Source organism: Monodon monoceros, unplaced genomic scaffold (assembly GCF_005190385.1).
Source record: "Monodon monoceros isolate NGI ecotype Baffin Bay Population unplaced genomic scaffold, NGI_Narwhal_1 Super_Scaffold_4, whole genome shotgun sequence".
Lineage (NCBI taxonomy): Eukaryota > Metazoa > Chordata > Mammalia > Artiodactyla > Monodontidae > Monodon > Monodon monoceros.
The window spans coordinates 25,808,214-25,834,976 of record NW_021703781.1 but is presented as its reverse complement, the minus strand read 5'-3'; the positions used below and the strand labels follow the sequence as shown (position 1 = coordinate 25,834,976).

The window sequence follows — 26,763 nt, the reverse complement described above, 5'->3', positions numbered from 1 at the left end:
GTGTGTGTGTGTGTGTGTGTGTGTGTGTGTGTGTGTGTGTGTGTGTGTTGGCGGGGGTGGGGGGAGATCAAGGAGAGTAAAGCATGTTAAGGATAAGGTGTTGCCCCAGGTTACCAATGCACCTGCTCAGGAGGACAGCTCCCTGCCAAGCCCTGAGCTGCACACGGAATACAGGGTGATGTGAGCTTTAAACATGGGTAACTTGAAATCAGCACCCCAACTTTATGCTCTGAGAACACACTTTCTTAAGGAAGCGTCTTTATTTTCCTCTTCCCCTCTTCTCTTTCCCGTCAAGCTTAATTTTTAAAAATAATTTAAAAAAAAACTAAATTGCAAATGGAAAATACCAAAAACAGTCTTCTAAAGTGGATCAAGAAAATGTCAGGCTGGAAATGTACAGATTACAGACATAGTCCGCTAGTAAGGCTCCATCTCAATCATTACCAGAGATCACACAAATGAGGATTTCTCATGGCTCAGTTAAGAAGGCTTAAATTCATTCCTTAAAATTAAGGCAGCTGATACCATAGGGGACAGGGTCTTCTGGGTAAGAACGTGTCAAAGGACTTTTTAGAATGTCAGAGACCCTCTGCCAGGCGAGTTACTACTGGGTCTCTGACAGCCATCGGCTTTCCCCTCATCCCAGCATGTGAGCTGCTCGCTACCAGCCAGACCCCTCCCTGCGGTCAGGGGAGGCCTCTGGGCCCCAGCTCTTTGACCTGCGTGGCCACCTGAGCACCAACACTGGGTGCTCCGCCTGCTGGGTGGCCTCGGGCCGGCAGCTGCCTCTGTACAGATTTCCAAAACACCTGCTGTATACACAGAGCGCTAGTGCCCCCCGAACCCCCGCCCGCCAGACACCCAGGGATCCAAACACAGACCTGCCCACACTTCCCTCCCACTCTGAACCCTCCCAAGGTTCCTCTTCATCTTCAAAATAAGCTGCAAGCTTTGCCTAATCAACAGAGCCCTCCACCGCCTGGCTCCTGCCATTCTCGGCCTAGCCCACAAATTTTCACCAAAATGGGTTGGAGGGAGTAGTCACAAGGTCAAAACTGAAAATTATAAAGTTGCCTCGGGCTCCCTTCCATGGCCTGGTCGTCCTGCTCTTCTTCTCCTGCCTCTCATCCTATCTCCATGTCTGGATGATGAAATTTAAGGTATACAGGAAAAAGGGCATGAGCTTAGGGGCCTAAGTGGGCCTGGGGAAGAACTGGATTCCACACTGCTCTGTAATTTTAAGTGATGTATGCAAGTTCTCTGATCATCACTGGCAGATTCGAGTTCAAAGAGAAATTGAGAGATAATATTAAGTCGCTAGTACAATATCTAATACACAGTGGACACCTAATATACGCTAGGTGTGGCTTTGACTCACGTATCGGGAAAGTTTCATCACGACTAATAATCCACTGCTAAGCAGCCAGTCGACCCTGAGGCTGGCCTTCGATCCTAATTAGTGAGGCAACCAGAAAGCCTACCGAAGTTGGTGCTGTGACACCCAAAACTGCCATGAACTTCACTATACCCCAAGTTGTGTCTCAGTTAAGAGCCCTGGTTCAAGTGGCCGGGGAAGGCCAGAGGACAGAATGTGAGCACGGACAGCCTACGTGTTCGTCAGGTCTCTGCAGCAACAGTGCTCCTCAAAGCCTCAGTGGCTTATGACCAGCATGTCTTTCTTGTGCAGAGGTCCGAGGGTGGCTGGGGTAGTTCTGATTCAGGCTTTAATCTCAGCGTGTGTCCTCTCAACCTGCATTTCATGTGGTTTCCACAGCAAATGGCGGGCGTGCAAGAAGGGTGAGTGGAAACACATAGTGCCTCGTGAGGCCTTGGCCTAGAGCTGGCATGCTGTCACTTCCACTCACATCCCACTGGCCGAAGTGCCACATGGCCAAGTCCAAAGTCAATGGGATGCAGAGGTATGCTTCTCTCTTAAAGGGGAAGCCATGGCAAGGGCAGAAGGAGTGGAATGATTTTAGACAAATAATGAAATCTACCACAGTTCTCCCAATGGATGGGTTCCAGAGGCTGTACAAATGATGCTAGGGACACATCTCATTCCCCCCAAAATGCCACTTACTTCCATGATCCTCTAGGCATGTGTCTGTCCAAACATCTTTGGAAAAAAAGCCAGCATGTTAGAGGCCACAAAGAGGATGAATGTGGAGCTGGGCCAACGGGGTGCAGTGAAAGCCAACGACTCCAACAGAGACACAATGATATCTCATCAGATGCTGGGCTTAATGGAGAATGATGTGTACTATATGTGTAGCACCTGCACAGGCCCCCAGAACATCTGGGCATGGCTCTCAGAGGCTGCTACCATCAACTACAGTTCTATTCACTTTCCTTCTATTGTGGTTTCAATTTCCTATCTACAGGGCTTTGCTAGGGCGCTTTATCTCTAGGGTGCTGGAGACACAACTTCTCTGCAACAGTCTATCTCTGATTTCAGAGGGTTGCTATCCAAAAGCAAGGCCATAAAAAAGCTACCAACATGGTCTCCAAAAAGCAATACTCTGAAAGCATTTATTTGAGACACAGGAGGCCATGGTGCTAAAAATGAAGAAATACAAGTGATTCCCCCATCAAATGAATGTGGCAAACTGTGAAATCAGAAAGAAGAAGGAAAAACAAACTGCAAATTTTTGGCTTCTGAAGTTGTTTCTAAACACAATGCCTAAGCATCTTCCAAAAAAGAATTAAAGATTTTTCCTCCCTTCAAAATTTACTATAAAGTAACCGGAAATAGAATCTGAATATGTCTCTAGACGAGAAACATCGGTGTGAAAACAGAAAAGAACCGTAAAACACTAACATATTCAGGTAGTTAGAAATATCTAGAAAATCAACTGACATTTTTAGTTTTCTTCTGACAGCTGGGCACAGTAGAGAACTTTCAATGTCTACCGGCTTATTGCCCACTTAAACTGCGTGTTCATGTGGTTTACAATATTTATTTACAGGCATACCCAGGCTTTATGTAAAATATGTATTTTTAACAATATCGAGTATAGAGTAAATGTTAGTAATTGCAACCTATCTAGAGGTAATTTCGGATAACCTTTCACATGTTTGCAATTGGCTCCATGGGGTAAGAGAATATATGAAAGACATACACACTGTGCTTTAGAACAAGGTAGCACTTAGTGAAGAACTAGGCTAGGCATAAAAAACAATAAGTAAACCAAACAAGCCATGAGACAGTGCTCCTTTATGGCACAGAGAAAGCATAAGAGCAGCTAAGACAGGGAAAATCTCATTTTAACAACCCACAGACTTGTGGAGTGCTCCAACATGTTTTCCGAGAAAAGCTACTTTTTCCCCCTAAAATCCCTAACATGAGCAGAAGGATTCCGAGAGAAGGGCTCAGAGAACACATTAGCAGTGACAGGGAGCTCGGATTGCACCCCTGCTGCCCATCCCAGCAAAGCTGCCCCATGGAGAAGCCATGGCCCTGGGGATCACGATGGCCGTAGGTTTTGCCATCATAAGTAATCCCAGGGTAAATCCTTTAGAAAAACAAATATGCGACCCAGAATCCCTCTTTTCTGCCAACACACAGGTCCAAGTTATTACATTTTCTTATGGTAAAAGTCCCTTTCCTGCTTTTGCAGAGGACCATATTGAGGCAATAAAAAAAATGGACCACCTTTTTTGATGGATCCTCCAAAATGCTCTGTTCACAGTTCATCGCTTTGACGAGTATTGGCTGAGCCTCTGTGACTGACCAAGCCCTGGAGATAGAGGAGCGAACAAAAGCAAGTTCCTATCCTCATGGAGCTGACACCCCAGTAGGTGCGCAGCAGCTTTGTCCTGACAAAGAGTGGGCTTCCAGATGCTTCCACACCCTGTCTTTATCCTAGTTTGCCTTTTGCCTGGAACTCCAAAAACATAGACACAGATGGAAGAAACTAAAGGTACCCAGGGAAGTTTGGGCCCAACTCCAAGTGTCAAGAGCAGGACTATGTAGTATAGTCAGGGAAGCAGGTTGTCCTTGGACCCAAATAGCATTCAACTTGCAGTTTAAGGACAAGAATAAAAAAGATTTCCAAAGGTACATGTTTATTCCTTTAACACATCACGTCTCCCTATGCCTCCTTTCCTCCCTTCCCCTTTCTCTCTCTCTCTCTCTCTCTCTCTCTCTCTCACACACACACACACACACACACACGCACATTCTATAGTGCACCCCCCCCAAGAAAAATACCCAAAGACACATACACAAATATGCAAAACTACACAAATGCACAAGCTACACAGGATAGGAAACCCAGGTGTGCCCACATAAAGACACGGATGTCATATTTTCAAGGACACACTGACACTCACAAACAAACCTATGACCTATAAAAGAAGGGTCATGATTACAAGCAAAAACACACATGTCTAAACACTTTCTAATAGAAGCTGAGGTTCTTGGTCCAGCTGCCCTGGTAGCTGTGCCTCCCATCGCTTCTATAAGATTACAAAGATTAAACTGTTGGTAGCCAACTTCCTGTAAGTGCCTGTAAAACAAGAGGGCTCAGCTTTAAATAATTATGTCACAGAAATGACAACTGTGCTCTTTGCCAGAACAGGGATGAATAATTACAAAGCCAGGACATAATAAGCAATTCTAACTGTTGGATTCTTGCACTGTCTCTCTGACGTGCAGGGCTGGCGTGCCCGCCACACACGCCCTCCTGGACAGGTCTCTGCACTGATTTGATCTACGTTTCCCAGAGCAGCGAGCGGGGTTCACGGTCTGGTCACTACAGAATCCGTTCTTTGCGGTCTACCACCTCCTAGGCGTCCAGCTTGGTGCTCTCTGCATTGACAGTGGCATGATGCGATGGCCAATATTTGACAGAGATATATATTTTCTTTAAAATTTTGGGAAATGAACGAAGCCTAGCTGTTGTAGGTCCATTCACTAAACACACACACACAGAGTCTGGAAGAGCCACTGCAACGTTAGCTGTCACTTCCTAATGAATGACAGCATCGTTCTGTACAATCAGAGCTCAGACAGAAGGCAGCTTTTAAACAACAAAAGCCAAAAGGCAGCCACGAAGGAGAAATGTGTCATCGTGAGAGGGAGCGAGAGCCAACTCCGCACTTCAAGCGCTGGGGCCTGCCAGGTACCAGATCAAACCCTTGTGACTTAGGGGGTTTATGAGTTACTGGATGATTCTGCATTTGCGTCAGCCATGAACACCCAGACTGCCCGTTCTCCACCTCCAAGGCAAGGGCTGTGATTGGAGAGGCATTTTCCATTCTCCCAAATACTTTATGTCAGGAATAAAATGAGAACAGCTCCCCAAATCACGGCCCCCTTGATCATCCATCAGTGCATTCTGCCAAGTAAGCAAAACAGGACGTCACTGCCTCAGAAAGGACAGAAGCCAACTTGAGATTCCGAGTCCGTGATGAAAAATAGGTCTTCACCAAGTGTGCTCAGCACAGCATTGGCAATTCACGGAGAGGAAATTGCTCTCCACTTAGAAGCCGACTCCGGGTGTAAACATACCTCCTAGTACATATATATATATATATATATATACATATATATATATATATATGTATATATATATATATGTATATATATAAGTATATATATATATACACACACACAGAGATGGAAAGCGTATATACAACACCTGCAAGGAACAAACATATGTCTGTACATACTGTGAGCAGGCGAGAACCAGCCTTTTTAATCCCAATTTATTAATTCAGCAAGGAGCTCATTTGGCCTCTTTCTATCTGCAAGAGAAGTACCAGCACATTGCCCAGCAAACAGCAGACAGAAGGGAACTGCCTGCCATTCATGAGAGGCATACAGCTTGATATGAAACCAGAACACAGAGAAATCCTCCAGTGCACTTAAAGGATCACAGTGTAAAGAGAACACTTCACTGGGAGCCCAGATGGTCTGGGTTCTGGTCCCAGTTCTGCCTCCAAGGGACTGTGGGGCCTTAGGGAACTACGTCCTCTCCCAGTTCCTTCACCCATAAAATACAAGCACAGACCAGGTGAGTTCTGAAGCCCTCTCCAGCTTGGAAATCATGGAACTCTACAAAAGGACAACCACCAAATGTCCTCATGCTTTGTCAGAGTAGTTATGTCTCTCTCCAAATAATTAATGGCTATTTCAAAGCTTAACACAGTTAGTAAGGATGGTAGCATCCACCACACAAACATGAGCTAATTCTGTAACTGATCAGAAACTGATGTGGAGCTTTGAAGAGCATTTCTGATGATGGTGCTAACGACTCGGAGAACCAGCTACTGCTGGATGCTAAGGAGTCATTCCCTGCTTTCAGAGGCAGGGGAGGACTTCAGTTCCCCCCATCTCTACTCCAACAGAACAGTCCTGCTGTTTCCTGTTTTTCTTCACTTAGGCCTTCCTTGGAGGTTCTGTTTGGACAGAGAGATGCATGGGGAGAATGGTGAGATGAGTGCTCCAGGGGTAAGAGGTCGGAGTGGAAGAATGTAGGCTCTGCAGTCAGACACACAGGTAAAGCGCGGGCTCTAGCAATGATGAGCTGGTGACTTGAGCAGCCCAAATAGCGTCTCGAGGCCTGCGTTATCTCATCTGTACAGTAAGCCAACGTTCCCTTCCTTCCACGTTAGAAGATTATGTGAGGACTCACATACCTGGACACAAAGAACCTTAGAACAGTAGTGGATGACATTGACACCCCACCCCAGTATGATGGGTATATCTTTATGAACCCTCCAGATTTCCAGAGCTTCCATGCCAAAGACAATGAGAGCAGGAGAAATAGCATCTATTCTATAAAATGCATGTATACATGACGGTGAGAAATTCAGGATGGGCAGGAACCCAAGATACTATAAACAGTCTATTTGTCGTACTGTGGTTTGGTGACACGGGCTGTCTCTGGAATCTTTTAACCAAAAAAAAAAGGAGGCCAAGAAATGAATTATTTCTTTTGGACAAAAGCTGGAATAACTAAAGGCAGTCATGAGCAATACATCAAACTGGTGCCTCCATTAGTAAAACTGTTAACACTTTAATAGCTACGAAGCGAATCACTCAATTAATTTCCCACATGCTGAAACAGGTAACAATACATTTATCTGCCAGTATTATACTCTCCATATCATATATTTCCACAACTGTTAGCAATTTTATTCAGCATAACGGGAAATAAGTTGCACCTCATGGATTCAGGGAAAGAAAGTGGCCTGAGGTCTGCTGCCAGCTGAGCAACTTGACGGAAGAGGTTGCATTTTTTCTGTTTTGGTTCTGTTTGTTTTTTCCTCTTTCCCTCTTAATCACTTCCAATGCGTGTGCAGAGTGCTCAAAGTCAATCAGCGAGGACAAACGAGACCTCAAGGATTTCTGGGCTAGTGTTTTCCACACACGAGCTAGGATCCCACAGGAAGTGACCATAGCGCCACAGAGCTCCAGGGCAGTGAGGGACCTCCAAAGGGGTCATCAAGTCCATTCCCCAGCCTCAGGCTTCACTGAAGGACCCCAGCTCCTCCCAAGCCCATGTCCTTAATAATCTCCTTGTGTCTGAATCCAGGACCCCAAGCCAAATCTCCCCTGCCTCATCAACGCTGTCATTAAGATAACGCCACGTTCAATCCCATGGCCTCGAAGCAGACTCAGCTGGCGAAGCGAAGGTCAGTGAACAGCATTCCCATGAGCAACACGACGGAAGCACACACCAGTCCCAGATCACATTGTCAAAAAAATCGCCTTCCCTGCCAACAATATTTCCAAGAGCTATTGAGCCCTCACCTGTGGACAAGAGAAAATCACTCTCCCCCAGCTACCCTTTGGTCCCAAGAAAGAAGGGCCCCTCTGAGGCACTAGAGGAATACTACCCCCCTGAGAAACAGTAAATGCCCAATGCTTTCCTGTTTCTCCTTTTTTAGCTACAGACCTGCAGAGGCCCCACCCTGTAAATAAAACATCTTCCCAGGAGGCCCGAAATCCTCCCCAGGAACGTCACCATTGGACTATGTATGATGCTGCTTTATTGGTACAAGAGCCATCTGCCTGAAATCACCTTTCCAATAAGGTCCCCTAGGCTGGGTTACAGGAAGACCCAGTTTATACCCAGTTCTACTTCTTGTTTGGCCAACAGTATATCCATGGATGAAATCCTGGTGTGAGATCCCTCCTGCATTCTGAACACATAGGAGGACTTCCTCCAGGGTCAAAGAGTACCCAACAGGTGAGGCATAACTCCTTGCAAAGAACAGTCAGTAGAGGGCTTACCTTGGGCTTCACCACCTTCATGAACGCCCCTCTGACCAAAGCTTCCTCTCGTTCTTGTTTGGTTACTTTACGAGCATCCAGAAACTTCAAATTGGGCAGCTTGTGCAGAACAAAGCATCTGGAAGAGAACAGTCAGAGGTAACTCAGGAAGACTGGGGTGACAGCCTCAAACTTTCATGCAATTTGTCTGATGAGCAGGGAACTACACCATTAGGTCTTCAGAAGTTTAGACCTTGGTTCCTGCCTCTCCTCTCTTCTTTCACAAAGAATGAATAACCACTCTTTGGGGAAATCCAAATGGTTCTATTTTACACAGATACACAACTAAACTTTCAAAATATACACCAATGGTTGCTCTTGACTCAAAGGTAGATACACACACACACACACACACACACCTGGATTAGCCAGTAAGATCCTATCAACGTGTTTACCTTCTACCATTCTGAAAAATGAACCCAACATCTTTGCTACACAAGAAGTTCTCAGTGAAAATAACCTACAACCTGATCATACCATTAATGTCATCTGGATCATTCTCATCTCTGAGATAACAGCAAATCTTCATTTTGAAGCTGAGACAAGAAACTTTAATTTGCCATCAAGATAATAATAATAACCTGGACAACTTTGGGATAGCAGTAAAAAACACATATAGCTGAGAAATGCTCCCTTGAGGAATCCAACAGGGGTTTTGAGGACTTTTTTCTCATCATCACTGAGTTACTTCTACACTGGAACTATGAAGATTATCTCCATCAAGGAGAAACAAGGAAAGTTGGTTTCTAGGGGACATTAATAGCCCCCAAAATGCTATATGGTCTCCATTCCCCTGGAGAGAGTCTTTGGGATCCATTACGGCCTCCAAGGATAACCCAATGACTGACCTCTTGTGTGATGTACTATCAAGCAGGTGTATGGAGTTGACAAGAAGACTTGCCTGGCCAGGAGACAGGTACATAAACATATAAATAGATATATAAAAGATATAGACACCTGCCTATATGTCTCCTTCCTCAATAGTAGTCACCAACCCAGATGCTCTCCATCAAGCCCCCATACTCCATCAATCAAAGAATCAATTGTTTAGACCCTGTCCTGCTTAGGAAGAAGAGGTGAGGACCCCACGTCAAGAGCAATAAATCATTTCCATGGGAATCTGACTTTTTCTCCCTGTACCCAGCCTCCTCCGTACCCACTCATCTTCCAAATCCCAACCTGCAGGAAGTTTTCTCCTGCACCCGCAGCCCGCATTGCTTTCTCCCTTCTCAACACTCCCAGGAGGCATTTTCAGCACCCTGCAATTTAACATTTTATTTATTTATTTATTTATTTTTGCAGTATGTGGGCCTCTCATTGTTGTGGCCTCTCCCGTCACGGAGCACAGGCTCCGGACGCGCAGGCTCAGCGGCCATGGCTCACGGGCTCAGCCGCTCCGCGGCATGTGGGATCTTCCCGGACCGGGGCACGAACCCGTGTCCCCTGCATTGGCAGGCGGACTCTCAACCACTGCGCCACCAGGGAAGCCCCCATTTTATTGTTTTTTAATTGCTTTGCTGGTGTTCAATTAATGTCCTCACCTAAACTATAAGCTTTTTGAAGGCAGGGAGCAAGTTTTTTTTTTTTTCCCTCACCCTCACACCATTTAGGAAAGTAGCATTAGAACGGACTCCATAAAATACCAGTTCATTTCAGTTGCACAAATATTTCTTAAGCACCTACTACGTGCCAGACCCTAGGTATACAGAGGTGATTACAACATGGTTCCTGCTCTTAAAAGAGGAAGAAAGACTCACCCAAAGAAATTAGAAATCAGCATAGGTAAGTGCCAAGTTTGAGGTTATACACAAAGTAGCTTTGGGAGCACAAAGAAAGAGGAACAGGAAATCTCAAGAAGGCTTCAAAGATCCAAGCCCTAAAGCAGCCCAAGCCCTGAGCTTTCTCTCAGTACACGTGTTACTTGGGGTGTTACTTGGGGTGTGTAGCAGGCCTCCCTCCTCAGCAAAGCCTTGGGTTCCCAAGGCCAGCTTCCCCATTCATCAGGTGGTCTCACATCACCCCATGGCCTCGCATGTGCTTGTCCAGGTAAAAGATTTAGCTGATCACTCAGGTGCCAGAGACAACAGCTTAGAGGCCTCTGATCACAGCCTTCATATTACTCTTTTTTAAAGTCAAAATACTCTAAATTCTCTTGTGTATCCTTTTCCTCCCCTGAAACTTCCACACCAACATCTGAGGTCTTGGAAATTTGACGATGTACTTCCTGCTTCCTTCCTGGCCTCAAACTATGCACTACCTTCTTTCCTGCTTCTCCCTGAGCATTTCCCTCTCCAAATGCAGCCTAAGCTTACCCTAAATTAGAAAAGCTCTACAAAGGCCCAAATGACCTTTCTATCCTCCAGGAGAGCTCCCACTGGCCTCAGTCAGTGTCAGAAAAAACTTCCATCTTCTGCTTGTAGCAGCAAAGTCTTGATGACAACAGATTCTTTCAAATAAAGACACGTACAGATGGAAACAATATGTCAGGAGTGACGCTCAAAGGAGTAAAGACACCCACTAAGTGTAGGGTGGGAAAAGATGAATATTCAGGGGAAGAAAACATCAGTATTAGAAAATCAGCCAATGTTTAATGATGGAATGAAAGATGTCTTCACAGGGCTGGCAGGAACCACGGTGACAACAGACAGCACGTTGTCATTTTGCCCCACTTTGGATCACAGCCCTGAAATCAAAGGAGAGAGAGAGAAGTGCTGGCTTTTAAGCTAGTTAAAAATTTTAGATGACAAAGAGCTGCTGTTTTCAGAGCACTCTTCTTTTAGAACCAAAGAAATACCCATGGAATAGGCTGCCAGTCACCCCTGAAACTAGAGGTGACTTGACTCCCATCCTGTTGGCCAGCCTGGGGTTTCCAGGTGGTCGATGCTTAAAGATGTTTGAGAGGCACTAGGAAGGCTTGTCCCAGATAGTTCAGTCGGAAACTCAGCTCAGGGCCCAAAGTTCGTCTCTTAAGAGATGTCTTCTTTCGTTTACTTACATATTCACTCACCCAACAAATAATTAAGAAGCTACCACCTGCCAGGAACTGCACTAGGTACTGAGAATAAGGTGATGCACAAAACAGACAAGGTCTCTACTCTCAACGAGCTTATATTCTAGCACAGTTGTTCTCAAAGTTGAGGGGGCATCAGCATCCCCCAGATGCCTTGTTGAAACACACATCGCAGGGCCCCACCCCTAGAGTTTGTGATTCACTACATCTGGAAGGAAGTCTCAAATTCACATCCTAATAAGTTCCCAGGTGAGGCTGATGCTACTAGGCCTGCTGCGAACCACCGTGCAAGTGAAAATAACATCACGAGGAATAACCGTTTTGGGATTATGAGGTTGGTAAGGCCACCAAGAGTCTCCTTTCCAGTTCTGCTAATGGTCTGTCCTGCTCCAATGTCTGTGGTACCCAGCGCCCAGACAGCAGCCACATCTACCAGACCTTCGTGCCCCTTGGTGGTTTGGAATTGGCTCCAAACATTACTGCCAAGAGGTAAGTCCAGTGGGCTTTCTGCCTGCCTGTCCCATTCTGGTCTTGGGAGATCTATTTCCCTTTGTTCTAGGTCATGTCAGGGTGTCAAAAGCTGCAGCTTCAATCCTGAGTATAATACAAGTTTGCCATAAAAATACAAGGGAGGATTCCCGAAGCCACAGAATGAAGGCTTTTACAATATCAATTCAACCCTTGTAAATTTAATCCAGGGTTATTTGTTGCACCAAAATCTCTTTACTGTGATGTATTACTTAGTTACTGGGGTTATCACAGCCATATCCTAAAGTTGCACAGTACATAAAACATTTCAGTTAACAACGCAGTAAGGTTAACTCCCCCAGATAACCTGCAATCACCAGGGCTAGTCCAGATGACATGCCTCTGTCAGCTTCCACGAGCTATTGATGGTTCAATCAGTTTGTTTTGAAGGTAAAGTACAACAAAAGGGCAGTAAACTTATTCAGACTGTCAACAGGGGCTATTGGGAATGGGGCTTGCAGGTAAGTAATTCTGGGTGTTTTAAAGCTATTATCAAACAGCAATGGTTGAAGGAAGAGACAGCTACTAATAACACAGAAGGCAGCCATCATAAACCACTTTATGGCAGAAACCCCCGTCTATAAATCCTGCAGCACCCGGAGACAGCTTCAGATTTATAAAACTGCTTGTTAAGCCAGGGCACTGCTTAATGAAAAGAGATCTGTCTAAGTTCTAAGGCTCAGGTCCCCTGCTCCAGAGGGCAATGCCAACTTTCCTGACCTTCCCAAGGTGGCTGGGAGAAAGCCACAGGGCTGGGAGGGGTAGGGAGTGAAATCAGGGGCCCTCCTGGCTGTGATACGGAAAGTGAGGTTATCAAGAGGAGACCAGGGACCCTGGGAAGTTGTTCAAAGACCCACCTGTCTCTGTCTGCTAACAGATTCTCCAAAAGCGAGAGCCCCACACAGAGCTTTTCGGGTTCTCTCTCTTTTCATAGAGGATCCTCCACTTCCTGAAAGAACTTCTCTTAGGAAGTAACCGGTTACCTACAACTGGTAGGGGGGACAAAAGGAACAGCAGAAAGGCTTTTTTGTTTGTTTATTTGTTTGCTCCCAAATCAATTTTCTCTACCGAAATCCCAAAGCTCTGGCATTTTTCATCTAAGACTTCAAAGGGAAGGGAGGATGCTATTGTCTTCTGCCCACATCTGCTTCCCCGGGGGATCCGGCTGTTCCCCAGGCCCTCTGCACAACCACAGGAACACCAAGACAGATCTCCGATGTCTGCTCCTGGGGCTGGCTGCCATGTTTCATCCTCTGAGGAGACTCTACTCAAGAAACACCACATTTCCAGATCCTGAGGGAACTGGATGTGGCATCACTGGGATTTTCCCCACTTCCTTCCTTTTACAGCACTCAATGCTTCTTCCTATTGCTTCTTGCTGCCTTCATGCTCCCATGCACAGGAAGGGGGGAGACCTGGTGACTGGTGCCCCACCCGGGGGCCCCAAGGGCAGCAAGGGGTGATCCATGAACTGCTCTCCAACTTTCACAAAGCTTAACAGAAAAGCGTGGGCGCGCCAACAAAACATCAAGCTTCTTTGCTCTGGACTGGATGACATCAACCCAGTTTGGTTAACACTGCTTACCTCATGCTGATCAAAAGCACTGATCAACAGCTAAACGTCTCTGACAAATTTTGAAAAGTTAGCAGCGGCTTAAATGCGGCTTATGGAAGAGACCAAAGCTTTCAAGTGTTGGGGGGCGGGGTGGGAGTGGACAAAATGACAAGAGGGAGGTCTTCCCAACAAAAAGCATGGGGACTAACGGGGCAGAGGGAAGAGCCCAGGCTCTGGGCTTCGCTTGCTGTGTGATCCTGGCTCAGCCTCTGCCACCTTCCTGAGCCTCCATTTCTCCATCTGTGCCCTGAAGGGAAAGGGCTACATGCTGCCCCCGCCTCTTTTAAGCTTTAGCTGGCTTGAATTCCATGTGCCTCCAAGTTAATTTACAATAAATGCATCCATATCCTCCTTTCTTATTACTCCAATTTCCTTGTCTAATCACCCCTTCACATCTCCAGGTGAAGGAGAACCATGAGGAAAAGTCAATAAAGACCACAGAGGGATGAACAAACACTGTGAGTGGAGAGATGACAATGCTGTCTAATGAGCTGAGGTGGGCTCACCTACAGCATTAATGAATGCCTGACGACCGGCCAAGGCCAGCTGACTTCCCTCACCGTTCACCGGCAGCACGTTTGAAGTCTCAGTGCAAACAATACACCCACAGGACAGACCAAGGCCCTCGACAGAGGGTCACCAGCAATTACGCTGTGGGCTTCTGTCACTTTGATCTCTGGGTCGTGACCTTTGCTTTCTTGTGATCTTCAAAGCCCAGATTGCAGATTAGCTGGAAAATGCTCACTGGGTTATGTAAGCCACAAGTTTTACAGCTCCTCTATGGCTGGGAAATGCTGGTAGCCCAAGACGGCCAGCAGACGATGGCAGGTCCCTCCCTCCTTCCCCTTGGCTGAGTGAGACAGACACTGGGCAGGCCCCAGGGCTGCTCCCTGGGAGGCAACAAAGAAAGCGTGTCACGTTTTAAATAATTTCAAGTTGTAAGGAATACAGAGGGGCCTACTGAGGAGGAGGGAGGAAGGAGAAGCCAACCAGAGATTGGAGTGGCAGGAGAGAATGAAGGATTTAGTGACAGAAGGATTTAGTGGAGGAAGGGGCACTAAGAGACCATGAGACCAACTCCCTTATTTGATGCCTGAGGTCTAGCACTTGTGCACCATTGACTTCCACTCTACTGTCTTTCCTGCAGTAAGAGGAAAGAAAAGAATGACAAAGGAAGACAAGAAATAGACCGTCCTGGGCATCCAAGTTCCCCATTTATTGTCTGGCCAGTATTCAAGTCCACCGGAGGCCCCAAGGGGAACCTTAGTACCGTGGTGGCCCCCTGGCTCATCTCGGCTTCCCCATCCTTTCCTGCCCCAGTCCTGAAGGCTGCTGGATCTTCAGGTCCAGCACCACCATTCAACATGCACCTCCATTCAACATTCATTCCAAAATAGCAGCCCACTGTGTATACATGGCAAAGCAAGGGCAGGTTTCAGCGCCTGTAATAACGTGGTGAGCTATAACAGCTCACCATGTTAACAGCTATGAGCTGTGATGAACGGCACAGAGAAACCCCAGGCCCGGTTTAGTTCCTGCCCCAGCAGGACCAGGGCACCGCTCAACAACTTGGGAGCATGTTCATGCTCACTCACGCATTTAAGGGGCCCATTTTGCTGTTGGGACGTGTGCCAAGAAAATCCAACTGGGTGCACAGGGGTAAGTGAGGAAGGAAAAGGGGTGATGTGGGGGGGGGGAGGGGAGGAAAGCATCAGTAGAAACTGAAGCAACTGTGGGTCCATTTCCAATAGCTCCATAAATCTGGTCACTTCCCACTTCTGGTCCAGTGGTTGTCCACCATGTGACCTGAAACTGGACTGACCTCTCTGAAATCAACGTATCTCACGGAAATGAAACAAGAGACGTACTTGTTTTGATGTATGGCTGGGTGACATATTATAAATGTTACATCACATAACCACAGAGGATGCCAGTCAACGTGAAGTTTCTTAGACAGCACTAAGTGAGCCATGGGCTCTTGCTTCTGAATACACTCCTTTAAGGCTCCTACTGCTGCTGAAATGATTAATAGAAGACATACTGTCAAAAAATGTACTGAAAGTGAAAAACAGTAAACTGTAGAAATATCATTCATTTTTTAAGCAATTTTCGAGTGAAAATGTCCCATAAATTTACATAGAGGCCCTACTATTAGGCTCTGGGTAACAGCTAGAAGGAAGGCTGACCTCACGCTTTGGGGATGAAGGGCCAGGAAAATATTTTACCAAAAGGAAACAAATGGTGGCTACACTGTTTTGTAGAAACCCAAATGCCACAGGAACTCAGGATTCAGAAGTCTTACTGTGAAACTCTAAAATTTCTCAGGGGCAAATGAAGCACAGACTCCAGGATGAACAAAGCAGGGCTGCTGACAGACCATTGAACAGAACTCCCTCATCCACCCATTCATCTCACCCAAATGCAAGGGTGACAGTGCTTGTTAAAGCAGAAATAAAAAATAAGTAAAATAAATAAAAAATCTAGAATTGCTAGGGAACAGGCCTGCCACTCCACTCAAGCATCAGAGGCCGTGCAGTCGATGTATAACTGGATGGGCCCACATTGAACGTTCCCTCCACTGTTCTTAGTTCCTGTTTCTCTCAGAGGGTGAGCATTTTGCCGGTGTTGTGGGTGACTTACAGATTTTCTAAGGTAGTTCTGACCAGATGTGATTTCGGCTGTGTGTGGCCTCTAGAATCCAGCTCCTGATGGCAACCTTGACATATGTGCACTAACACACAGCCTCCCCAGCCCCAGCCCTCCACAGCTTCCAGGGGTTAACAGACCTGGAGTGGGGAAGGTGTGCTTGGAGGGTACCCAGGCCAGCCCAGGAGAACGATCATTGTTCTACAATCAAGCCCTCCCTAAAGAATCATGACCCAACGACCAACACTTGGGTAGATTCTGCAGGATAGTTCCTTGCTTGTTAACTGCATTTGTTGACATCCAAGTGGATCTAATTCTAAATAGGCAGTGGGCAGCCAAGGTGCCCAAAGGGCCCTGCATTTCTGTACAAGTACTCAGCTTCTCAGATGGAACAGTAATTTCAAGCCACCTCCTGTTAACAGTTACCAAGTCCCCATTACACAGCCAGCGCTACTTTCAGTATTGATAAGGTTTCAAAGGGCAAGAAGACGCAGTCCTGACTTTCTGGAAGCCATTCTCTGGATGTCGACATATATGAAGTAGTCAGAGAAATATACATGATGGAATATATAAAATGGTATGAGATGGTCAAGGGGGAACTGTAACTGCTTGGGAGGACAGTATCTCAGAACACCAGAGCCGACAGGGACTTTAAGTATCCCTTAGTCCAGTAGTTCTTGACTGAGCATCAAAGTCACCTGTTGACTATTTTGTTGCATTTGGCACTAAATGAATCAAAACGCCTTGGATGATTCACAAGTATAGCCTTGGTTAAGGGTCACTGATCTAAACTGTCCTCCCCATTTTAAAGGTCCCACGGGCAAAGCTGGACTCCACATCACATCTTTTGATCTGACCCCTTACACCATGGATCTAAGTATTTTTTCCAATGCGACTAGTTACAATAACAACAAAAATAGTATTAGCTTTTCTTTTTCCTTTACAACCTTTTCTTTGAGACTGAATAGAGTAAGGTGGAGTGGGAGATTTTCCTCACTCTATTACTCTCATTCTAAAAAAAAAAATGCACCTACAGTTCATTTCACATATAACTCCATGAATAAGTGAACGAAAGAATGAATGTGTGTGAATGTGTGCATACACACATGCATGTATATGTACATATATAAAATTTATTGGGCAATTTTAAAGCATTAAAACCAGAAATCTAAAGAAAAAAGTCGAAAAACAAACGAGAATTTCCCAAACAATTACTGGTTTACTAAAAATGTTAACTGAGAGAACTTTCTTGTACCTCCTGACCCTTCCAAGATATATCTTATAATAAGTTGCTGCCAGAAGATAAAATGTTTTAAATGACCCCTTCGTAGCTGAAATCAGGCTGTTAAACTACTCAAAGTTGATAAGAGTAACGTTAAAGAAGAAAATTAAGTTCTAAGTGATTAACAGGTTGATTTAGAAATTTTAACTATTCACTCGCTGGATATTAACCATATTTCTCCTAATAGAAATCATATTCAAATCGACAGTATCACATCCCAAATAAAAATCTTCATGAGGAAAAAAGATTTAGTGCATTTCTTTTGAAGTAGGGATAGAGCTTTATTCTAAGACGGCTTAAAAATAGTCTAAGATTCCTACAAAATTCTTCCCAGTAAAGAAGTACAGCTGAATTTCTGCTGTACTCTTGCTAACATGTATATGTATATGTATGTTTTTTTTAACATACAGTGTTCAATAACCTTCACTATTTCTTACAGCTTTGCCTTTATATAAAATGTATGCCCTCAACTACATTCCTTCGTGGGTCACCACAGATTTAAAAATCTGAACCCCAATAGAACCAGTTCCTCTTGAACCATTATCCTTTCTCCCCAATCCTCCCAAACTTATTTTCCAGTAGTCTTACCTGCCTTACATTTCCTTCCTTCCTCCCTCCCTCCCTCCCACATTGATTCAGGTGGGGTGTTAATGAGAGCTCACATCATAATGGAGAGAAAAGCTACACTACACATATGAAAAGATCATTCAAAACATTTACAAAACAATAATCAAGAACAAGAGCATACAAAATTCCAAGTGTAGAGGAAAAATGAGTTTAGTAAAATGGGTTAGATCAAAAAGACTCCCTAAAGAGAAGTGAGCTTGGATCAGGTATTTCAAAGCAGATGGTTCAGAAGTTGAGAGAAGAAAAAAAAGCATTTCTACCTGGAGCCCATCAAATCCCATTGTTGGTGGACACGGAGGCATAGCTTTATGGAACAAAGCCATATGCCTCATAGGATTTCCTCTTGGGATTGTACATAAGCTCTCTAAACCTTTGTGGGAAGTACCCTCTCTCTAAATAGTGACTCAGAAGCAGACAGGAAGATCTTACGACAAGGAGCAGGGGCCAGCAAAAAATAGCCCATGGGTCTAACCTGGCCTGCTGCATGTTTTTGTAAATAAAGTTTTATTGGAACATGGCATTGCCCATTCATTTACCAACTGTTCACTGCTACTTACGCACTATAATGGAAGAGCTGAACAGTTGCGACAGAGAACATACGACCTTCAAAGCATACAATATTTAATATCCAGCCCTTTACAAAAAAGTTTGTCAATGCCTGTCCTATACCACTCAACATCTTTTCATGTTTCTTGACTCTTGTTTACCCTCAATGAAGGGAGACCCTGGCTATAGGGTACCCAAGGGGGAAAGTTTAATACAGCATGAAGGGGCCACTGATACTTACCAGACATCTACTATGCACCCCAGAATATATTATCTCCCCAAAGATGTCATTTTTCCCTTCTCACACGATGCTCAAACCCCTAGATACCCACCTGTATCTCTTGTAGTCTTCCTCATCCTTTTCCAGGCTGACTAGCTCGTTGGGACATGCCACATTTCCCAGCAGGCTGAGGTACTCCAGAGCTGGTGTCACTTCTGCCAGGTGATCAAGCAGGCACTCCAAGTCAGTGATGTGACAAAGGTTAAGGATCTTGGTCCAGAAAGACAAAAGGCTTAGCAAGGAGCACAGACCATACCTGACAGGCACAGCCTAGCAGCTGATTGAGTCCTGTCTGCTCCAAGGACAAGACGTGGGTGAGGGTTGAAATCAACTTGCTGTGGGTGTCTGGCATGGCTAGTTTTTCCCTCCTACTGTTTGGGACACAGCCCAGCTTTTCTCTGGGCAGGTGAGGTTAAGTCCAGATCACTTAAGAAAGAATGAATGAGCTTAACTGTTTCACTGTACTTTTCTTTCCTATATAGTTCTATTTTTGTTTTAAATGATGAAGGGTAGATTCCACGTAGTAAAATATTTTACAATATGCAGCTCCATAAAACTTTATTTTTTCTAGTAATGAAAGCAAGGAATTACTTCCAAAGGCCTCATCAGAAATATATTGGTTCTCCTTTAGGGAGAAATTCATCATTAAAACGTGGGAATGGCACGGACGCAAACAGGGATTAGCAGCATCCTTTACGATCTGACAGCCTCTTGTGGAGCTAAGCATTGCTCAGTGGCCTCACTGGTGGCAATGAGACATTGGATTGGGTGAAAAGGAGAACAAAGCTAGGAGGAGAAGACAAACAGGACAGTTTCAGTGAAGCCAGGGAGGTCAGAAAGCATTTCCTGAGAATCTGTTGTGAAATCAATATTCTATGAAGGACAGAATGAAAAAGAAAAGGTGGGGCATAGTGGTGAGAGTGTTCCATGATCCATCCCCTCAGTGGGACCCACTGTTCAGTCAAGATAAACACTGAGACCCCAAACCAAATAAGGCAAGAGTCATAGATTCAGGGACTCACAGGCATTGGGAAGGACTAGTCCACACATCAGCTCCCAAGCCACATACAGAGAGCTGAGCCCTAGGCAAGCTGATTCAGCAGGTTGTGAACAGAGGCATGACTACCAGGGGCCTATCAATGAGAAGAGGTAGCCAGTATCAGCAGAGAGAATGGGGTCCTTGCCAGAGAATGCATGCCAGCAGAGCATACAGGGGCTAAACACATGATGGTGGATGCAGCACACAAGAGTCAAAGACTCAGGATACCATTTCCAGGAGAAAATAAAAATGAAATAAAAGGGCTGCCCTTATTCTGTGACGATGCTCTCTAACCGTGGGATGTCATCCCAATTTTCTCATACTTCAGCTTGTCAGCTGAACTCCAAATCCAACCAATGTCTGAATCCAGTCCCTCACATATCTGCCAAAGGGTCACCACAAGAAAGCTCATTCTACCTCTAACAACCATAAGAAGAGAGTTTTTCTTTCCCCAGGGACTGAATCTTCCTGGAATTCCCACCCCACTGTCTCCATTTAGCTACTTGGGAGTCACAAAGAATAAGTCATTCTTGTCTTCCATGTGATGGCCCTTCAGATGGTTGAAGCTCACATATCTTCCTTCAACCTTACATTTTCCAAACTAAGTTCCTTCAAGCACTGTTCATACACAAGCTATGTCAACATCATATACAAGAACAAGCACCGGACCCTGGGAGGGAGCAAGACCAAGACAGTGAAAAGGCAAAGCTCACAAGCCAAAGGGGAAAACTAGTTAAAGAGGGTCCGAGCATCCTCATCCAGTGTGGGTTTCCATCTGCCAACATCACGCCCCATTTCCTAAACAAAGACAGGACAATGGACAACAAAGTTATCAAACTTTCAAATTTTCAACCAATGACATCCAGGAATGACCACAAAGGATCACTGGAATGAGGATGATGGGAAAAGGAACACATGGAAAAGATGAGAAAGGAGGTCCCACCAAGGAGGTAAGCTTGAAATACAGCAGGTTTAAGTGGTCAGGAGTCAAAACATTAATGTTATTTCATCACCCAAGATAAAACACACTTACTACTTCTTAAAGTTCAGTCACCACACTCTTGAAGAAAATCATTTAAATAAAACCAATTAAAATGACAGTGAACAATTTCAGGGAAAATTTGCCTTTTCCAGCAGGTTCTATCTTTGGATCCTTCACAGTCATTACCAATACATTAAAAAAAGAAAAAAAAAAAAAAAAAAAGGAATCTTGCCAGTACTCTACAAGTGCTGCCCTTTGACCCAGGCAGAGGCACCTCAGGGGCCCCCGTGCTTTGGAGTGTCTTCCTCAAAAATTTTTCAGTCGTAGTTCAGTACCAGGACTGCCTAGGGGCCAACAGCATCATTCAGGTAGGATACCCCATGCCTTCACTTGGACCTGCATGGGCCTCAGCCCCAGTCCTGGTTTCTCCCCTTCAAGGTTCTCTCCAATCCTCTGCCCCACACAGGGGACCCACTGGATGCTCCAAGGAGCACTAGGTCTCATGCCCATCAGGTCGTCCAGAAGCCTCAAGCCAGGTGCTAGTTCTAGGGGGGCAGCCAGACAGTTGATCACTCTTGCTTGCTGGCGCAGTATTTCTTTTGTGAGACTGCAAGAGAGTAGCCTGCCAAAACGGTGCTGATGTGTTGACGTGAGGTGATTAGAAGTATTTACGTGGACAGTGGCCCTAGAGAACCCAGGGGAAGCCCTTTCTGCAATGGACGGCAAAGTCCAGGCCAAACCTATTACCCTCTTAGAGACAAATTCCTTAAAGCTTCACCTTTTCTTCATCTACTTCATGAAGGTGAGAACATGAAGAAATGGAACTCAAAACTGGCAAGATCTTCAAGTTAGGGAAACACTGGGCAACGGAGTTGGCTTGAAGTCCCAGTCATGCCTCAACATTTGGTGACTAGTGATGGGAAGCCTTGCATTCTACCATCCAGGGAAGTAGGCCCAGTATAATGTGAGTAAATCTTCGTACATAAACGTGCCACAGAGCTAACAGAGCTTGTGCGTGAGGGCTGCACGCTTACATAGGCCCTTTCCAGGGTCCCGGGAAAGGCCCTGGAAATATAGTCACATGGTCACACATTTTCATAAAACCTGCAAACGTAGGTTACTTGAACCACAATCAGTTAAGAGCATTGTCTTTCTCTGGTAGGACTTCTGTCACACTTCTGCTTGAGTAGGATGATGCTGGAGTAGCTGGAGTAGTAACTCTGGGGACCTAAGAGGAAATGGTGAAGGAGTGGCATTGAATTAGGATTCAGTGGGTCTGTTTCTGTGGTTTGTAGTCATTTCTGTGTCTGTTACTACAACAGCACCAGTAGGAATGGCTTGCAGTAATATTTCTACCACCCACCATGCTGACACACACATGTGGGGACCAACGTAAAAACGACGATAAAACAGTTAAGGAACTTATCAATTCAGAGAATATTTAATATTAAGTTGCTGAGTATGTATACACACACGTACTCAAACACAACTAACTTGAAATGTCTTGAAATCTTTTAGCTCATAGACGAGAGAAATGTGTAAGAGTTTTCCCAAAATTTAGTAATTCTAAAACTTTTACCAATAATTCAGTGGTGAAATTACCAATAATGAATGGTGAAACTGAAAGAAACATCCCTAAATATTAAAAATAAAAATCAATTTTCAATTAGATGGAATTATCTACTCTCTATAGAAAACACTACAAAATTTAATTACATAATGAACTTATAAGGGAATTTGCAGAAAAGAAATAGAAAAAAGTTCTTATACAGATGCGTTTAGTATCAAGGAGATTGTTTTCTATATATTTTAATGTGCAGTATCCATCAATCTAAAAAATTTTTAATTTGCTTTGATGTATTTTTTATTCCAAATAAACATTCATCTTCATACCCAATTTTGCATTTGTAATTATAGTCTTTGCCTTTAAGAGGGCCTCCTCAAATTATGCAAGCTTCATACTCCACAAAATCTGGATACACCCCTTAACAGGAGGCCATGGAGAGGCAGACTCATTCAAATGTCTTGATCATGGGAATTTCTTGGGCAAAGGGTCTGCAGGCTTCAAGAAGCTTCAGCCACCTTATGCCACTGAATCCAAGAAGTGCTGCATTCCTTGGAGCCTCAGAGCCTGCCTCCTTTAGGATATTTTGTGAGGCAGAAGCGAGTCCTTCTTCCTAAGCCTTCCAACTACCCGCTAAATGATCATTTGGGCTGGGCCAGGTGGTCCCCCCAAATCCACACTGTGAGAAATCACTAGTACCTACTCCGCGGGCGCTCTGGACCAGAACATCATCATTATGTTGATACCACCATTGGAGGATGACACGCGAGAAGAAGTATTAATTGGTTTCTTCGTCTCCTGGGTCAGTAAGGACAAGCACAGCCCTGTCTTGCATGATTGCGAGCTCTGAGACAGAACTTATCACATTCCTTTCTGTCAAGTCACAGAGAAAATTAACCAGAGGCAATCAGTGGAGGGAACTTGGTGTCCCTGGTTAACCAAGACTACCTCAGTGGAGCCACTTCCAGAGATTCTCCGAAGGGTGGTTTCATTTTTTCTCCTTTTTAAAATGTGAAGCTATCTGGCACAGTTTCAACTCTCTCCAGCTGCGTTCTCAGCACACACCTGGTTACCCTCATCAAGTCTTCTCCAGAGTACTTGCCGTTTAGATTTTTTTCAGTGTTGTCTACAGAAAGTTGCCACTGCAGAGCCCAGCTGTCATGGCTAGGCTTGCCAACGGAGATTTTCTGCAGAGGGCCCAAGATCAAAGCCACATCTTGCCTTGAAAGTTTGGAGCCCAAGGGAGGAGGGGAATCTCATGGTGTCACGTCCAGTTGCACAGGTCTGAAGCTGCTTTCTGGGTGAGAATGGGTACGTACATCTCTCTGTGCTCAGCTCCAGGTCAAAGGGCAGCACCTGTGACCACTGCGGGTATTTCAACCAGAGCTTATCCTGATAGAAGATTTTCAAATGCTAAACAGTCTACACAGCATATTAGATTCACACCCACACGTGTCAGAAATATTATCACATCCAGATAACAATTAAGAAAACTATGGTCAGGACTTCCCTGGTGGTGCAGTGGTTACAAATCCGCCTGCCAACGCAGGGGACACGGGTTCGAGCCCTGGTCCGGGAAGATCCCACATGCCGCAGAGCAACTAAGCCCATGCGCCACAACTACTGAGCCTGCGCTGTAGAGCCCACGTGCCACAACTACCAAAGCCCTCATGTCTAGAGCCTGTGCTCCACCACAACAGAAGCCACTGCAGTGAGAAGCCTGCACACTGCAACGAAGAGTAGCCCCCGCTCACTGCAACTAGAGAAAGCCTGCGCACAGCAACGAAGACCCAATGCAGCCAAAAATTAATTAATTAATTATTTTAAAAAAGATACTTCTAAAAACAAAAAAGAAAACTATGGTCAAAGGTCACACAGTCTCTAAATGGCCAAGTCTATATTCAAACCTAGGCCCTATAAAATGATACTTCTCGTCATTTCCTAACACAAAAAGGAGAATTTAAAACACTGAAAAATGAGGGGTCATATGCTTTTGTGGGATATCATAAGGTTCTGTCATCCAGCTGTGCTCTGTACCTCAGTTGCTTTTCAATTTGGGCTTATTCATTTAAGGCATCGAGGCTTTGGCTAACAGTTAAGTGTTCAAAGAACTTGTAAAGTTTTGGGGTGTTTAAGTGGTTTCATATATCTATATAAAATGCCATTACAATCTCTCAACAATACTTCCAAATGTGTAATACCCAGTTTACAGGTACAGACCCTTCCCCAAGACAACATGGAAGTTGCTATGGGAACTCAAGTCTGGCCTTCTAACTCCATGCACTGGTCTCCTTACCACAGCCCAGCTGTGTAACATACAGCACTATTCTTTCTTCCTGTTGGCACTATAATTCATACCGTCTTTTCATACATGTGCTTAAGCAAAGAGAAACAGAAAATAAAGAAATGAAGTGTGATTTAAAATGAAGTCCGCTTATCACCTTTCCCCTACCCACCCCCAAAAGGCAAGTGGGAGAGAATAATTTGATTGTGCAAAGGTTAACTATCTATATTTTCCTGACACTTCTGTTGTTCCCTTATTTAGGGTTGAGTATTCAGACATGATATGGCTGAGACTGTCCATACTCATGGGTGAGCAAGAAGGAGAGTGTGAGAATATGAGTGTTGAGGAGAGGAAGTCCACTCCATGGCCAGTGACCACGGGACTAGTCCAAAGAAGCCAAAGGAAGGAGAGAGAGGTAAGCTATAAATATGAGATGAAGAGGTAGACTGGGACAACCAAGCTCTTAGGTCTACCAGAACAGGACCCCAAAGCTGAGGGCTGAACAGAAGTGGAACAAAGGGCTGGGAGATCAAGGAGGAAGTGTGCAGCTGGGAAGGTGAATTGAGAAGAAATGTGCCAGATGCTTGGTTTGGGTTCTGGAATCCAAACCATATTTGTTCTACATTTGGCACGTGACTTGCTTTGGCCATGGGACAGCAACATCCATGATGCAAACAGGGCTTTAAAAGTACTTGTACATCAAGCTTTGCTCTTGGAGCATCCCTCCCACATGGAAAGGCCTGTGCTAGCCTGTTGGAGACATGTAGTCCAGCCAACAACCAGTACCAACCTCCAGATATATAAGCAAGGCCATCTCAGATCATCCAGCCGAGCCTCCAAATAACTGTGATTGCATGAGTGACCCAAGCAAGACTAGCAGAAGAACCATACAGCTGAGCCCTGCCCAAACAGCTGATGCACAGAATTGTAAACCAAAAATATTTGTTATTTTAAGCCACTAATTTTGGGGGTGGATTATTACACAGCAAAGCTAACTGACAAAGCCCTAGTCTAAGGCATTTCATGGAGTAACAATAGCAATATGGAACCTCATGACTGTTGTAGAGCCTGGAGTATTTCCATAAGTAGGGAGGAGAGTCAGTTGGCTAAAAAGGTCAAGTCAGGAGTTTAGGATAAGAGAATGGCATGTAGTGTTACTGCTGCTTTTACCTGCCTTTCATCCTACAACTTCTTGGTCAAGTGCATGGGGAAAGTAAACCAATCTTCATGATCACACTGGTAGATCAGGGGAGAAGGACGTCATGCTGCATCATGAAAAAGCTAACTAGTTATCTTTTGTATCTACTGGCAATAAAGTACTTACAACAGTGTAGCGATATAACTGGCCAGATCTACAGCTACACATTGCCTTCCACTGCAGTCCCTTTCACACCACCATCATTGCTCCCTGAGCATTACTGCTACAGACTGGAGAAAAGGACTGAACCAAGGAAAAACAAGAAGCCTGTTAATATCTGATGATAGCAACACTGAAAACAAAACCGTTATTCAGTCCACCTTATTCCTTTAAAAATGAGAAACATTCTGCACAGCAAAGGAATCCACCAACAAAACAAAAAGGTAACCCACTGAATGGGAGCAAATAATTGTAAATAGTATTTCATAAGGGGCTAATATCTAAAATATACAAAGAACCCATACAACTCAATAGCAAAAGCAAAAAGAAAACCAATCCAATTACAAACTGGACAGAAGATCTGAATAGACATTTTTCCAAAGAAGACATACAGATGGCCAACAGGTACATGAAAAGATGCTCAACATCGTTAATCATCAGAACCACCATGAGATTTCACCTCACACCTGTTAGAATGGCTACTATCAAAAAGACAAGAAATAATGAGTGTTGGTGAGGATGTGAAGAAAAGGGAACCCTTGTGCACAGTTGGTGGGAATGTAAATTGGTGCAGCCACTACAGAAAACAGTATGACAGTTCCTCAAAAAATTAAGACTACCATATGATCCAGGATTCCACTCCTTGGTACTTATCCAAAGAAAACAAAAACACTAACTCGAAAAGATGTATGTACCCCATGCTCACTGCAGCATTATTTACA

General features: G+C 44.8%; 1 protein-coding gene across 1 annotated transcript in view; it reads right to left on the bottom strand.

Moving 5' to 3' along the window:
• Window positions 1–26,763, bottom strand: part of LRMDA (leucine rich melanocyte differentiation associated) — a 1,104,744-nt gene that overhangs the window by 480,793 nt on the left and 597,188 nt on the right. Inside the window, exons 4-5 of the mRNA XM_029245743.1 lie at window positions 18,868–19,007; window positions 8,243–8,360 (exon numbers count right to left, since the gene is read on the bottom strand). Of these exons, the coding sequence (XP_029101576.1) occupies window positions 8,243–8,360; window positions 18,868–19,007 (258 nt within the window). The remainder of the gene's footprint in view (window positions 1–8,242; window positions 8,361–18,867; window positions 19,008–26,763) is intronic.